The sequence below is a fragment of the Dasypus novemcinctus genome, chromosome 3 (assembly GCF_030445035.2).
Source record: "Dasypus novemcinctus isolate mDasNov1 chromosome 3, mDasNov1.1.hap2, whole genome shotgun sequence".
Taxonomy (NCBI): domain Eukaryota; kingdom Metazoa; phylum Chordata; class Mammalia; order Cingulata; family Dasypodidae; genus Dasypus; species Dasypus novemcinctus.
In genome coordinates, this window is record NC_080675.1 from 42,310,952 (window position 1) to 42,326,375 (window position 15,424).

The window sequence follows — 15,424 nt, forward strand, 5'->3', positions numbered from 1 at the left end:
GCAGCAAATAGACACAGAGAACAGACAACCGGGGCGGGGGGGGGAATTAAATAAATTAATTAATTTTAAAAAAAAAAGAAAATGGTGATTGGAGGGCAGAGAGGGACAGGGATTAATTAAATTTCTTCATGTCTAATCTGATGGCATAAACATAATGTTGAGAGTCTTGCCTTCTTAGTAGACAGAGCAATCATCAATCAATTGGGGAAATTCATTTCTAGTTAATAGATAAATTCAAGGAATAAATATATATTCAATGTGGTATAAATGGAATTCATACCATTAGACTGCATACCCCTTATGAATGAACTGCACTTAATCTAAAACCTGGAACAGTCTTGAGTTTGTAAGTCAGGTGTAAGGGAAAACAGTGGATCATACCAGGTGAAAGGATGTTACCTTGATAATGTCCGATATGTATTTGGAATTAGAGGAATCAGGGTATGTGAAGATAGAGTTCGGTAAGGTTCTATTTCCCACCCATCATTAATACATGCAGCAAACATTGGAAGGACTCTGACCAATGGGGAGAAAGAAGATTTTCCTGCTTTAGTATGGATGGAGGAATGATGAATAGCTCCCTGTGGCAGGAGTCACTAAGACCAACCCCTGGTTCCATGATTCACTAGGAGGACTCAGCATGCTGTCATACTCATGACCAAGATTTATTACAGCAAAAGAGTACAAAGCAAAGTCAGCAAAGAGAAAAGGCTCGTAGGATAAAGTCTAGAGGAAATTGGGTGCAAGTTTCCAAGAGTTTTCTCCTAGCGAAGTTCCTCAGGATGTGTTTAAATCCTCCAGTAATATGTCATGACAACATGGACCAAGTGTTTTCTACAGGAAAGCTCATTAGAGACTCAATGCCCGAGGTTTTTATTGGGTCTTATCACTTAGGCACCCTTTGTATAGCGTATACCACAATTTCCCCAGGGGAAATCCGATGTTCAGCATAAGCCACATTATTTGAACAAAGAGTTTAGGCACAGTGAGCTGCTCATAATTTAGGGACAGTTTTATATCAGTGCAGGGAACTGTTTACTAGTCAAGTCCCCAGACACCAGCCATGGGCCAATTTTGCACACACGCCTTTCTAAGGATAGCAGTCTTAGGCCTGCTTTGTTAATTCTTCTGCATACCTCTCTAAATCACTTCTGAGCTATTGGTTAAAATGTCCTTTAACATTCACATAGTCCTTCTAAGAAAGTATATGGGGAAGTGGGCATGGCTCAACTGATAGAGCATTCGCCTACCATATGGGAGGGTCCAGGGTTCAATACCCAGGGCCTCTTGATCCGTGTAGTGAGCTGGCCCACACACAGTGCTGCTGCCGCATGCAAGGAGTGCCATGCCATGCAGGGGCGCCCCCACGTGGAGGTGCCCCATACGCAAGGAGTGCGCCTTGCAAGGAGATCTGCCCAGCAGGAAAAAAAAAGCACAGCCCGCCCAGGAGTGGTGTCACGCACACGGGGAGCTGACGCAGCAAGATAATGCAACAAAAAAGAGACACAGTTTCCTGGTGCCGCCAAAGATGCATGCAGACATAGAAGAACACATAACAAGTGGACACAGAGAGCAGACAATGTGGGGGGGGGGGAAGGGGAAATAAATCTTTAAAAGAAAGTGTATGATGACATATGCAATGCTCTTTTAGTCCAACAATTTCCCTTCTCCCTTGCCTAATATTTATATTCTAAAATCAGAGATATTAGTCAAGCTGTTAATAGCTAAAATGGTTTCATGGCAATCACTTAGGAATTTATTTTATACCGAATATGTCTCCAGATTATCCCAAGTAGATGGTGGTACAGGAGAGGTATAAGGCATAATCCCTGTCTAAAAGCGATTATACAAGACAGATATGATTTCAGCTCAAGTCCACCACTGAGGGCAATATACCAGGGCAACGGTGCAAGAAGTGTCCAATTGGCTTGGAAAATAATTCTGAGGTGCCTTGCTGGCGCAGGCCCCAAAACCTCAGATATAAAGTAGACCAAATAGGTTGGTTGTCACCAAAAATAGCAGAGCATATATTTCCTCCTTCAAACCAGAGAAGATAAAATTATACAAGTAAATACAGAACTGAGTTTCATTCTCTGAAAGTACCTCATTTCTTTCTGTGTTCTCTCTTCCTTCTGTTTCCAGGTCGACGGCTAGACCGTATTCTCCTGCACACTGATGGCATTCGAGGCTTTCCAGTCGTTCTTCAGCAAATCAGTAAGATTCTTAATTATTCGCTTATGTCATCCGGACAAACTAAATCAGGTGAGTTACTTCTCTCCCTTTTTTTCCCCTTCGCTTTATGCTTGAGTACCAGGTCAGCATCAGGCTTCACTTTTGCTCTCTTCTTTGCTTTCTGTAGAGACTGTAGAAGAAAAAGGAGGAGGTCCTCCACGGTGCAGCATCACTGAGCTTCTTCAGACATGCTGGCCCAGCCTGACTGAGGACTGTGTTACGAGCCACGCCACCCTCTCCCAGCAGCTCGAGCAGGCCCTTCAGTTGCTGAGAGAAGCACTAGAGCTGCCAGGTATGGGGCCCAGTCTGAGCAGGTGAGGGATGAACTGGAGAGAGGAAACAGAGAGTAAAGGAACACTTAGGACCCCAGAACTGGGCTCTATCAATCCTCTAATAAGCCAGAGCAGGTCTCATAACTACACATCCGTTTGCCCACCTCTCAAGTGAAAGGATGGTTAACACTCCATTAGCCAATAAATGTTTTTCTTATTCCTTTTTTTTTTAAAGATTTTTTTTCTCTCCCCTCCTCCCCCCCACCCCGGTTGTCTTTTCTCTGTGTCTTCTTTGTCCGCTTCTGTTGTTGTCAGCAGCAAGGGAATCTGTGTTTCTTTTTGTTGCGTCATCTTGCTGCATCTGCTGTCCGTGTGTGCGGCACCATTTCTGGGCAGGCTGCACTTTCTTTCGCTCTGGGCGGCTCTCCTTATGGGGCGCACTCCTTGCGCGTGGTGCTCCCCTACGCGGGGACACCCCTGTGTGGCACCGCACTCCTTTCGTGCATCAGCACTGCACATGGGCCAGCTCCACACTGGTCAAGGAGGCCCAGGGTTTGAACTGCAGACCTCTCATGTGGTAGACAGACGCCCTAACCACTGGGCCAAGTCTACCTAATTAGAAATATACTCTGTAGGTACTCAGTAAATATTGATCAACCCTTCCTCAAAAGACTGATGTGCTCTTCATAAAACTTTTCAGCCGCAGAGACACTGAAGTGAAAGCAAAACTATACACCCTGATTGCTCCAGCCTCTTGCACATGTGACTGTTAAGATTTCAGTCTGCCTTGTAAGTGTAGCACTCACTATAGAATATCCCCCCATGCAGTGTACAGAGGGCTCAGGTCACATGTTATATAGGAAATTGACCCAAAGCTGGAGGCACAGACTGAAGCCTTCATCTTCTCCTGCCCCAAGTCCTCTCAGAGCCCAAGAGCACGCCACTCTTGGCCCTAGTGGAGCAGGCAGCCCAGAAAACTCCTGAAGCAGAGACCCACCCTGTGCACATCCAGACTCAGCTCCTCCAGAAGAGCCTGGACAAACAGACCCCACCAGGCAGCAGACCAACTGATTATATGGGCACCTTCTTCAGTTACTGTAGCACCCTGGCTGCAGTTCTCCTTCGGAGTCTGAGCTCTGAGCCTGGTAAGTAGCACAAAGAAGGAAATCGAGCCATGACTGGCCTACCTATCCTAGGGTCAGTGCGAAGAAGAGGAAAGGTGTTAGACTGTGAGGTTCTGAGCACAGCATTAGTCAACAATGCTAGATTTACAAGGTCCTCTTCTCCTCAGCTGTTTCTGTTTTATTCATCTTTGTTTCCCTAATGCCTGCTACAATTGTACAGAACTTGGAGAGTGCTCAGTAAATCTTGATGGAATTAATGATTACAAAATCTCTCAGACCTTCAACCCATTGTGGATTTAAGGACCCTGCAGAGGATCCTAAAGATTCTTACTTGAGTCCACAGTGTGAGCACTGTATGCATGTCAGTCAGGTTAAAGAGAGCAGGAGTGAGCTAAACCTGCTCACAGAACTTTGTCCCTAGTTGGAAGTCTTTAGAGCAATGGTAAGATGTAGATGAACTTGTGATCAAGGTCATATTACCGAGAATGAATCAACAGATGATCTCTGAAGGTAGTCTTCATTTGTCACTATACTTTTTTTATTAGTTCTAGAAAACAGGACTATGAACTATAGAGATCAGTGATGCAAACAAAGGTCACTTTATCTTTGCAGATCACATGGAGGTCAAGGTAGGAAATCCCTTTGTTCTCCTGCAACAGAGCTCCTCCCAACTGGTGTCACACCTCCTACTTGAGAGACAAGTTCCCCCAGACAGGTAGGAGCTGCTCCTGCCAGGGTCAGCCAGGCGCCTTTAATTGTTCATCAAAGAAACCAAGGCTTCAGTGGGGGTTGCTTGGGTTCAGTTTGGAAAGTGGGGATTTCTTCTAGACTTTGCCCTTAATTTGCATTTACTTTTATACAGCTATGTTAAACTTCAATGTGCCTGGTTTCTTTCATTTGCTTTCTTGCCACCTCTAACTTCTGTGTTGCAAGTATAAAGTTAAGGGGTGATTCTTCACTTATAGATAGACAAAAATCTAAAAATTTGATAAGTTATCGATCTCATAGATTCCTGGTAGGATGTAAATTAGCATAGCCCCTGTGGGAAAGCAATTTTGTCAATATCTATTGAAATGACAAGTTCATATGCTCTCTAAACTAGCAATCCACTTTGGGGAACTTATCCCACAGCTTTACTATACATGTGCAAAATAATGTATGTACAAAGTAATTTCATTACAGCCTTATGTTGTGTAATAGCAAAAGATCAGAAAAACCCATTATCCACTAATAGGGAACTAATAAAATGGGGGACTAACAAAATAGTATGTATATGTTAAAAAAAGAATGAGTGGACAGAGCAGTGTGTAAAATAGGATACCCTCTGTGTTTAGAAAAGGGGGGAGGGAAGCAGATGTGGCTCAGGCAATTGAGCTCCTACCTACCACATGGAGGCCCCGGGTTTGGTTCCCATGCCTCCTATAGAGAAGAGCAGCATACAACAAACAGACACAGCAAATGCAAACAATGAGGGGGAAGGGAGAAATAAATTAATTAATCTTTTTTTTTTAAAAGGGAGGGGGGAAGTGGGGAGAACAGTTAAGAGCCTGCATTTACCTTTGCTGATATAAATACAAAGAAATACTGAGAGGGTACACAAGACTGGGAGATGGTGCCTGTGCACTCAGGCCCTGCATTCCCTCTGCTTCTCTCCCTCCAGACTGGCACTTCTTCTGGCCCAGGAGGGGCTCAGCCTGAGTGTGCCACAGGTCATCATCAACTGCTGCTGCAAGCCCCTTGCACTCTGCTCTGCCCGGCAAAGCCAGCAGACCTCATCCCTTCTTACCCACCTGGGCACCCTGGCCCAGTTGCACAGCTCCCTCTACCTGGATGACCTCCCACTTTCTGCGCTGAGTTCGTCAAGGCCCACTGAGAATCCCATGTTGGAGAGAAAGCCCAGCTCCTCCCCAGGGGATTCATCACCCCCAGCCCTCACCTCTTCTACCTTAGCCTTCCTTAAGTCCCGCTCAAAACTACTGGCAACAGTGGCCTGCCTGAGGGCTTTCCAGGGCTCAAAGCTCCCCAAACCCAGCTTGTCATGGAAGGAGTTTCGTGGCCGCAGGGAGGTGCCTCTGACTGCAGAGCAGGTAGCCCGGGAGTGCGAACACCTCCTGGAACAGTTCCCTCTGCTGGAGGCCTTCCTCCTGGCTGCGTGGGCTCCCCTGCGAGGGTCCTCCGAGCAGGGGCCGAGTCTGCCTGCGAGTCTGTGTGGTCAGGCCAGTCTCTCTACTGTCCTTCTGGGCCTGCATTCTCCTCTTGCCCTGGATGTGCTGACTGAGGCTTTTGAGGAAGCACTGCTGGCCAGAGATTGGCCCCGGGCCCTGCAGCTCACTGAAGTGTACGGGCGAGATGTGGACGAATTAAGCAGCATAAAAGATGCAGTCCTGAGCTGTGCTGCAGCATGCGGTGAGCAGAAAGCCGTGCTTTCCCCTTTCCCTCATGGTAATAATAGTTAGCATTCCCTGAGTGTTTTCCTATGCCAGGCACTCTACATGCTTTACACACATCAGCACCTTTAATCCTTAGAACTCTAGAGAAAGGTGCCACCATAATCTCATGCTACTGAGAGAAGACCAAGGCTCAGAGGTTAGGAAACTTACCTGGGGTAAAGTGGTAGAACAGAGCTTAGATGCCAAGATGATCTGACTTTAGTACTAACCTCATAACCAGTATTCTCAACCCTGCAGATCAGAATCACTGTGAAATTTTAAAACTACAAATATCTGGGTGCTGCTCCCAAAGGCCCAGGATGGGGTTCAAGCAAGTATTTACTTTAAAACGGGTTAGCAAACTTTTTCTGTAAAGAACTTTGTGGGGCCATGTGGTCTCCGTCACAACTACTCAACTCAGCTATTGTAGCATGAAGGCAGCCATAAACAATACGTAAATGAATGAGCATGGCTCTGTTCAGAAAACTTCTTTTTATAAAAACAGGTTGTGGGCCTATTTTTAAAGTCTCCCTGCTTTAAACGTTCCCTGGGAGATTTTTGATGTGCAGCCAGAGAGCTAATGACAACACTCCACTAGGGGGAGCAAGAGTGCACACATGCTGGAGGGAATGGCTTTTGGGTAGGAGGATAGACTGCAATTTGGAATGGAGAAATCCCTCTTTTAGAAGATGGAGGAATCCACTGACTGGCTGTATGATCTTAATTGCTTGGAGTCTTAATTTTCAGATCTGTGAAATGGGTCTGAGAGAGAGAGAGATCTGCTAAGTAATAATGACAGAGGATATTCAGAAAGTGAAACTAGTTTACCTGTAATAACTTTCTAGTGGTTATATGGCATAGAGTGAAAATTTCAGGGAAAGCGAAAAGTTCCTCTAAGTTGAAGCTAAAACAGTCTTGTGTGCAGCATGGCTAAACATGGAGAACTTAATCTTTTCTTCTGTCCTTTCCCTTCTTCCTTCCTGCTTTCCTTCTTCCCTTCATTTTTCAGCCTTTTTTTCCTTCCTTCCCTCTCACTCTTCTGAAATGCCCATAACTATGATTAGGTTTCATAAAGGGAAATGCAAAGGTTTAGTTTTTCTCCTTGTCATCTAATGGTTCCAAGTATAAAAACTAGTTAACATCAGATAGAGCTTAAGGATTCTCCAAGTTCCTGCTTTGTGCTTTTGAACAAAACTCCTCTAGAGAAGAATCTGGGCTCTTGAGCTCTTGGGATGCCAGGCTTACCACCTCCTGGCATCTTTTTGTCTTGTAGACAAAGAAGGATGGCAATACCTGTTTGCCATGAAGAATGCATCTCTGAGAAGTCAGCTGACTCTACAGTTTGTGGACAAGTGGCCCCTGGAGTCATGCCTAGAGATCCTGGCCTACTGCATTTCAGATCCAACTATCCAGGAAGAACTGAAGTGTGAGCTGCAGAGAAAGCTGGTAGAGCTGCGGATGTATCAGAAGGTATGGTCCTTGGCATCTAAAGAAAGGAAGTCAGCTTTGTACTCTATTACCAATTGTAGCCTATCCTTACATGAGGAATTTTTTTTTACATATTTTTATTGTCTTTTTTTTTTAAAGACACATAGACCACACAAAATGTTATATTAAAAAATATAAGAGGTTCCCATATACCCCACTCCCCACCCCATCCCTTATAAGAGGATTTTAAGAAACACAAAACCTAGGGTTGGCTTTTGCTCTGTATCTGGCTTCTGGTCTTTGGTAGACAGTGAGGAAGCCTCCTATCTGTTTCCTGCCTTAAGCCAGCCTTTTGTTTTAACAAAAACTTTTATTTATTCCTATAATTTTAAAATCACATGCATCAAAGATAAAAATAATAGCAAAAAAAATAGTAGTTTAAAGATTGTTTTAAATTTCAGCTAAATTTCAAGAGGCCTTGGATGCATGAAAGTCACAGTTTCAAAAGTGAAAGAATTTTGTAGCATATGTGTTATATTTAAGATCAAGAGGTGTAGGGAGACAGATTTAGGGGGTACGGCCATATAACAAGTGAAAAATTTATGCTATTTTTTTCCATTTTTACTTGGAATAGAATGGAATTCAGAGCCCCATCAAGGAAAATAAAATTGGCTGAGGGAAGTGGATGTAGCTCAAGTGATTGAATGCCTGCTTCCCATACATGAGGTCCCAGATTCAGCAAACAACAACAACAACAAAAAAAAAAACTCTCATTGGGGAGCACCTGTACCTTGGTGGTTGAGTGCCTGCTTCCTATGTACATGGTCCTGGGTTCCATCTCTGGTATCTCCTTAAAAGAAAAAAAAAATGGCAGATGAAAAAAATTTTCTTCTCATCCCTCCTTGGCTCTTCATGCAGAGCTAAAGGGGATCCTACAGAACATTCCGGGCAGAAGAATATCATAAGTAAATTTTTAAGATGGAGGAACTGCATCAGTGACCCAGAGGCTTGAACAAGCTGGGAATCATAGAAGCCTCTGAGCATTGTCTAACAAGTGAAAGGCCCCAATCCTAGCCTCCACTCAGCCTGTACTGCCTGGCTATACTCCAGGATAGGTTGACTTAGGATGGAGGTGAGAGTTCACTCTCCTCTCTGATCTTTGCCCTATTTGCTCTAGTTCATCCCCTTTCCCGAGTTCTGGTCAGAGATGTAGGGATGACCCGTTCCTAGAAACTTCAGTGACTTACTCATGGAAGGAGAAGCTGCAATGTGTTTGATAGATTTTCCTCTTTCCTTAGATTCTAGGTTTGCAGGCTACCCCAGTGTGGTGTGACTGGCAGACTCTAAGGAGCTGTTGTGTTGAGGACCCATCAACTGTCATGAACGTGATTATGGAAGCAAAGGTACCATTTGCCTTGCTGGTATTCTCTTTCATCCTCTTTTCAGAACTACAACTCCTTAGCTCATTTTATAGACCTCCTTTCTACATATCAATGTCTACTTATATTATTTTAATAAGTATACCTTTTTTTAAATTATGAAAGTTACCAGCATACAGACAAGTGTAGAGAATAATGTAATTGACACTTTTGTACTATTACCCAGCTTTTTCACATCTTAACATTATGTAATATTTTTTTTAATTAAAAAAAAAAAAGACTAAATCAGTACTGGCCCCTAGTATACCTCTCCCAAATCTTGTCCTTCTCCTTCCTTCCCCAAATATACTAACCATTATTTAAACTTAGTGTTAATATTCTCATGCAGGTTTGTATACCTAATTCACATATTTACCCCCTAACAGTATATAGTGGTATATTTCAGATTTTCAAACTTGATATTAAAAATATCATTCTGTAGGTAGTCTGTCTGCAACTTGCTTTTTTTTTTACTATACATTTGTCTCTGAGATTTATCCATGTATTTGTGATATATAGTTCTAGCTCATTCATTTCAACTGCTGTATATGGCCATTCATTTTGTAAATATATTACACATTATTTATTCATGCTCTTGTTATAGATATTTAGGTGGTTTTTTGTTTTTTTAAGTGTTACAAAGAGGACTAAAAGAAACTTTTAACACAGTTCCTTATGTTTTTTTGAGATTTTCCTATACTGTAGATACCAGGTACCTAAACCTATATGGGATGCACCTATAATGGAAGCACTTTGTCATCGGGCATGAGCATCCTCAGCTTTCCTGGAATGTTGTCACATTGCTTTTTATGGCTGTCGCAGTTTTACTCCCACCTGCAGTTCCTATTGTTCCATATCCTTGCCAACTTTTTGCCAACAGGATGGTATCTCATTGTTTAAACTTACATTTCCATGATTACTAAGGAATCTGAATACCTTTTTATGTGTTTTTTTTGGTCATTAGAGTGCTAAATAGAATTTTATCTACATTTTAAGGAGCTGATATACCATAGTTCAAAATGTACATACTCATTCAAATGTTTGGTCATTCAGTAAGCATTCCTGAATACCTGTTATTTGCTAGGCCTTGTGTTACATGGTGGCCAAACAAAGATTAGTATGCTTAGACCTTGCCTGTAAATGGCTCACATCGGGCAGAGTGGAGGGGTTTGGGGAACATAAGATGTGAGATCCATCCCTAGGTGATTGCAATATAATATATTAAGTGCCAGAAGGGAGCGTAGAATATGGTAGGAGCACAGGTAGGGCACTTAACATGAGCAACAAGGAAGCTTCCTGAAGAAGGCAGTCCCATGCAGAGCCATGGGGAGGACATTCTAGGTACCGCTGTGTTGGAATATTTGGACAAAACCCTGGGAATTCCTGCCTCTTAAACTTTATGTAATCCAGAGTTCTCAAATTGGGAGGGGGTGAAATCCAACCCCACATATTCTTTGTTTTGACCAGGCAGCTTTGATCTGCAGAAATTTTGTTTTCTACTACTGACTTCATTGCCAACATTTTACAATTGGGAAATTTCACGTGAAAAATTAACAGTCTAGCAACACTGGGCCTGCATACTCATATGGCAACAATCAGAGCTGAGTCAGGGCTATCTTGTTTAGACAGAGTCTTCTCAGTCTTCCCCACCTACTTAGTATCTCTCTAGGACTGATGCCAATTCAATCACCAAATATCATCTCCCTTTCTTTTTCATAATTGAGCTAAGAGGAAAATGATATTATTTACAGTCAGTCTTCTTTGATCTTTTTCATAACATAACTTGCCACTCTCTAGTCCTTTGAATTTATGATACCACTTTAATCCCATAGTGAAGTTCCCATCAGCACTTACCAAACTTTCCCAGGGCTTTAGCAGACTTGAGACTGCACTAAGAAAAAATGAGTCAAAAGCTGGATGAGTAAGAAGGCCAGTCATTTAAAGGGATTGAAGGCATTGCTTTTCCTTCCAGGAGTATGGACTGTGTGAGGAGTGGGGCTGCCTATATGCTATTCCAAGAGAACATTTAATCAGCCTACATCAAAAACACCTTCTCCATCTTCTAGAAAGAGGAGATCCTGAAAAGGCTCTGCAAGTAAGTCTCCGACTCTTTCCATATTTCTTTTGGGGAGGGACAAGGAGGTTAGTTAAACCAGATGGCTTGTTTCATGCTAAACTCCTTATAGAGCATTTGCAATCTCAGATCTCCCTTTTCATGTCATTCAGGAGCCGGTTATAGTCCTCTTGAGTACAAGGTGCCTAGACCAGCTTAAGGTTCCAGGTAGGCACCTGGGTCCAGGATTCTGCTGAACTCTGGCCCTATCAAATCCATGGTACATTTTTGAAACTACCAGAGCGAAAAAAAAGGGTACAGAGACGGGATTAGTCCCAAGTGAATAAACTTAAATGTTTCTTTCTCAAACCAAACAAAGCCCTCCTAGGGGTTCTTCTGCAAGCCTCACCTTCCTCCTCTCCTCTCCTCCTGCAACAGCTCCTGCAAAGAATGCCCGACCCCACCATGTGCCTTGAAGTCACAGAGCAGTCTCTCGACCAGCACCCTAGCCTGGCCACTTCTCACTTCTTGGCCAACTACCTCACCACCCACTTCTATGGAGAACTGACTGCTGCCCGGCACCATGAAATCCAGGCACTGTACGTGGGATCCAAGGTAAGGAGGAAAAGAGGGGACGTGTACCTGAGAGAGAGACAATGGGCCCAGTTCAGAACTTGCCCTTCAGAACTTGCCCTTTTGACAGCTCTCATTCCAGGCCCCTGTCATCCTTGGCCTGGTACTCCTATGCTATGTAAAATCGTGCCCCTAGGAGCCCACCATATACTAGTTGAGTCCCCCTAGGAACTGTCAATTTCTTCCTGCCCTGCCTCCAAAGTGAATTTTACCTGATACCTTTAAGTTCTCTTTATGCTTCCCAAGGCCTTTGCTAGACCAGTGCATCTCAATTCCGGCTACATTTCAGAGTCACCTTGACTTTTCAAAAACACCAGTAGTTGACCTCTACCCAGATCAGTTAAAACTGAATCTCTTGGGTGGGAGCCTGGCTATCTTCCAAAGGGATTCTGATGTGAGAATTAAAAATCTACTGCTTAATAAACTAGTCTGTGCTAATTAGATGAGGTAATAGGTCCTTACCTTTGATGTCTAACCTTGGGGACACTAATATAAGGAATTACAATCTAGAAAAAGTAATCCAGTGAAGGAGAATTTGGGGAGAGATGGGGCCCTCTGGCACTCTCATTCTGACTGGCAGTCATATACACTGCTCCACATATAGAACAGTACTGGAAGCAGCCTGAATATAATCACTGCCCCACTTGCTAAGACTTAAGCTACATAAAATGTTCCTAAAGACACACCTTTTTTTCCCTGCTTTTTGATGCACTGTACTTAAGTGGGGGAATCCTGGAGAACAGTTATTGGCAATAGCAGAGCCAGTGAACATATTTCAGTATAATCTTAATGACCTCTAAAAGGAGTTTAAACTCATCATTTACTTGTAGGTCACTACACGTGTCAAGTTTAGGCAGTCCACTGGCATCACCTTGTATTGCTCATTCTAAGTAAAGCCTCACTTGGACAAAATGGGGGCATTAAGTTACAGGTCAGGCCGAGCTTAACCACATGAAGAGGATCTAGACCAGGTGTCAGCAAACTGTAGCCTATGGGCCAAATCCAGTCCTTAGACTTCTTTTGTAAACCAAGTATTATGGGAACACAGTCATGCCCATTCATTTATTGTCTGTGGCTGCTTTCATGCCACACTGGCACGGCTGAATAGTTGTGACAGAGACTGTATGGTTTGCAAAGCCTAAAATATTTACTCTCTGACCCTTTACAGAAAAAGTTTACCAACCCCTTGTCTAGGTGCCAGTACTTGGAGTACTTTTTCATTACCACCTGGAAGATCTAGATAAGAGTTTAGCCATGTTTTCTAAAAGCTACTGGCCAGTTTCAGTAGTTGGCTATGTACCTGTTGGTCTCTGGCACCCCTCCCCAGTAAGAATCTTAGGTTTCTTTCTGAAATGTGTGTACTATTTTCTTGACTCTGTAGATCTATCCCACAAACAGGTTCTGCTGTCCCTGCCTGAGCAGCACCGGACCAGCTATTCCCACTTGTCCTCTAACCCCCTGCTCATGCTGGAGCAACTGCTTATGAATATGCAAGTGGATTGGGCCACTGTGGCTGTGCAGACTCTGCACCAGCTGCTGGCCAGGCAGGAGATTGGCTTCAACATGGACGAGGTTGACTTGCTGCTTTCCAGATATGCTGGGAAAGCCCTCGATTTCCCATACCCTCTGAGGGAGAAACGATCAGGTAACTGCCAACAAAACCTCTTTTCCTTACATCCTGTATGGGGATTCACATCAGGGAAGGATTTCCATCTTACATTCTAAGTTTTAATTTCCTTCTTTTATCATTTTGAATTGATTGAGAGTGAAGGGAGTGACTTCAGGAAAGAGAGCTCTTTATTATATAGGAGAAATCTTGGTCTTAGGGGAAGTACAGGCTAACCAGAATTAAAGGGTGATAGATAACCACTGTGTGCTTAATAACAAATATTTGGGAAACAGAATATGCTGGAAATGGTCTCCTTCTGACCTCAAAGTAGTGGGTTCTTAAGTGCCATCATTTTATATTAAGAGTATGCTTGCTTCCCAGGGTCACCTCAGATATCACTTGTATGTGAGCTGACTCAGCTTCTTCTAGAATGAAGAATATGAAATAAATATGGGCTGATGTTCCCAGCCAACTCTATTTTCTTATACTCTACCTTCCTGGGGTAACATTTAAATGTCTTCCCTCTGGACATTTTTTAGATTTATTTTGCAAAATCCTTCTGTCTGCTTCATTATCTCATGTGCCTAAACGTGGTTTGTTTTACAAAGAGTTTAGGAAACATGGATGCTACTGGCTTAATTTTGCCAAACTCTTTATACCCAGCAGAATCATTGATTGCTAATCAGCGAAGGCAACAGGGCTTTGAACGAAATGCCTGGCACAGTGAATAAAGATGCCTATGGTAGAACAGTATTTTGTCAGTGTTTTCCCTCTTTACAGATCCTGTGATTCACCTCCAGGAAACTGTCAGTCAGATTTCAGAGCCTGAGACCTTGTCTAGATCACCATCAGCAGAGTTCTCTTCTGCTGCTCCTCCTGGTAAGCACAGGTTCTGAAACTTACCCATTTTGTAGTTCAATATGGCCTCATTCTGACTTTCTAATTATTTTGCTTCTTTTATCATCTCCAGTTTTGTCATTCTTGTTGTCATTTCATGGTTCATTCCATTCCAAGCACATTTAATCCTCATGCTCGTCGTGGCTCCTTTGTCCTTTGTCATCCACTCAGGGTGCATGCTCCTAGAGGGCCTCAGCCTTGTCTTCTCACCCCCAGCCTCCAGCCCCTCACACCATGGCTATACTTAAGAGGTGCCTAGCAAGTGTTTGTTTTGCCAAACAGTCAGGAGAGCAGGATGCCAGAGCAAGGCTCTCCCTGGATCTGCAGCCTTTCATCTGAGTACAGCAAAGAGTCGCTTTGCTTCTCAGTTCTCCTTTTCTGTGACCTGCCAGCTTTGCTAGGTGGCAAGAAATCTCCTTAGATACCATAAATCAAAGACTGTGACATGTCATGGCCTTTTTTGTTTTTTTGTTTTTTGTTTTTTGTTTTTTCGAGAAACAGCCATTGCTTCTTGGATTACCAGCAGATCTGAGGGGAAGGCTCAGCCTTATGAGCAGCTTCATGCATCTGCATAAGACAGCCTGAGCTGCTTGGTTTTGTCTTTGTTTGTTTGGGTTGTTAAAGTTGTTTTTTAGCTTTTTATCATGGCAAATTTCCAACACACAAAAATAGAATGGTGTAATGAAGCCTCACTCACCTGGCTATAAAAATTATCATCTCATGTTGACTATATTCTTTTTTCATCTCTACCCTCATCCTTCACTGGGTTATTTTGAAGTAAATTGTAGTCATCATATCATTTCACCTATAAATATTTTAGTATATATCTCTAAAAGATGACTCATAGAAACAAAACCATAACACCATTATCATACCTAAAAACAATTATAAATTTTTTAAAAATTTAACAATGATTCCTTATTATTACAGAATATCCAGTCAGTATTCATTTTTCCCCAGTTTTCTCATAAAGATCTTTTTACAGTTGGTTTATCCAGGATCAAGATCTAAATAATATCCATACATTGCATTTGGCTGAAATATCTCTTAAGTCCCTCGTTAGCAATTGGTTCCCCATTCTTTTTTATTTGTTGAGGAAACTGGGTCATTTGTCCTACAGAGCTTCCCACATCCTGGATTTTCCTGATTACCTCCCTATGGCAATCCGAGTCTCCAGTCTTTGTAGTCCCAGTAAACCAGTAGTTCAAGCTGGAGGTTTGATTTGGTTCAGGCTTGATATTTTTGATAGGCATATCTTATAGGTGGTAGTGTGTACTTCCTTTAGGAGAGATTCAGTGTCCATTTGTCTCACCTTTTGTGATGCAAACA

The 15,424-nt window shown here is 42.9% G+C and overlaps 1 protein-coding gene across 3 annotated transcripts in view; it reads left to right on the top strand.

Annotated features, from left to right (window-relative positions):
• The window catches only part of ZFYVE26 (zinc finger FYVE-type containing 26), a 70,700-nt gene that overhangs the window by 30,366 nt on the left and 24,910 nt on the right, over positions 1-15,424 (top strand). For all 3 annotated transcript variants that reach the window (XR_011648317.1, XR_011648318.1, XM_058293227.2), the window contains exons 17-27: positions 2,143-2,262; positions 2,360-2,524; positions 3,422-3,649; positions 4,241-4,343; positions 5,289-6,034; positions 7,331-7,527; positions 8,784-8,888; positions 10,876-10,998; positions 11,395-11,571; positions 12,988-13,234; positions 13,979-14,077. Coding sequence is in view for 1 of the 3 variants with exons in the window: in XM_058293227.2 (XP_058149210.1) it covers positions 2,143-2,262; positions 2,360-2,524; positions 3,422-3,649; positions 4,241-4,343; positions 5,289-6,034; positions 7,331-7,527; positions 8,784-8,888; positions 10,876-10,998; positions 11,395-11,571; positions 12,988-13,234; positions 13,979-14,077 (2,310 nt within the window). In the remaining 2 variants the exon portion in view is untranslated. The remainder of the gene's footprint in view (positions 1-2,142; positions 2,263-2,359; positions 2,525-3,421; positions 3,650-4,240; positions 4,344-5,288; positions 6,035-7,330; positions 7,528-8,783; positions 8,889-10,875; positions 10,999-11,394; positions 11,572-12,987; positions 13,235-13,978; positions 14,078-15,424) is intronic.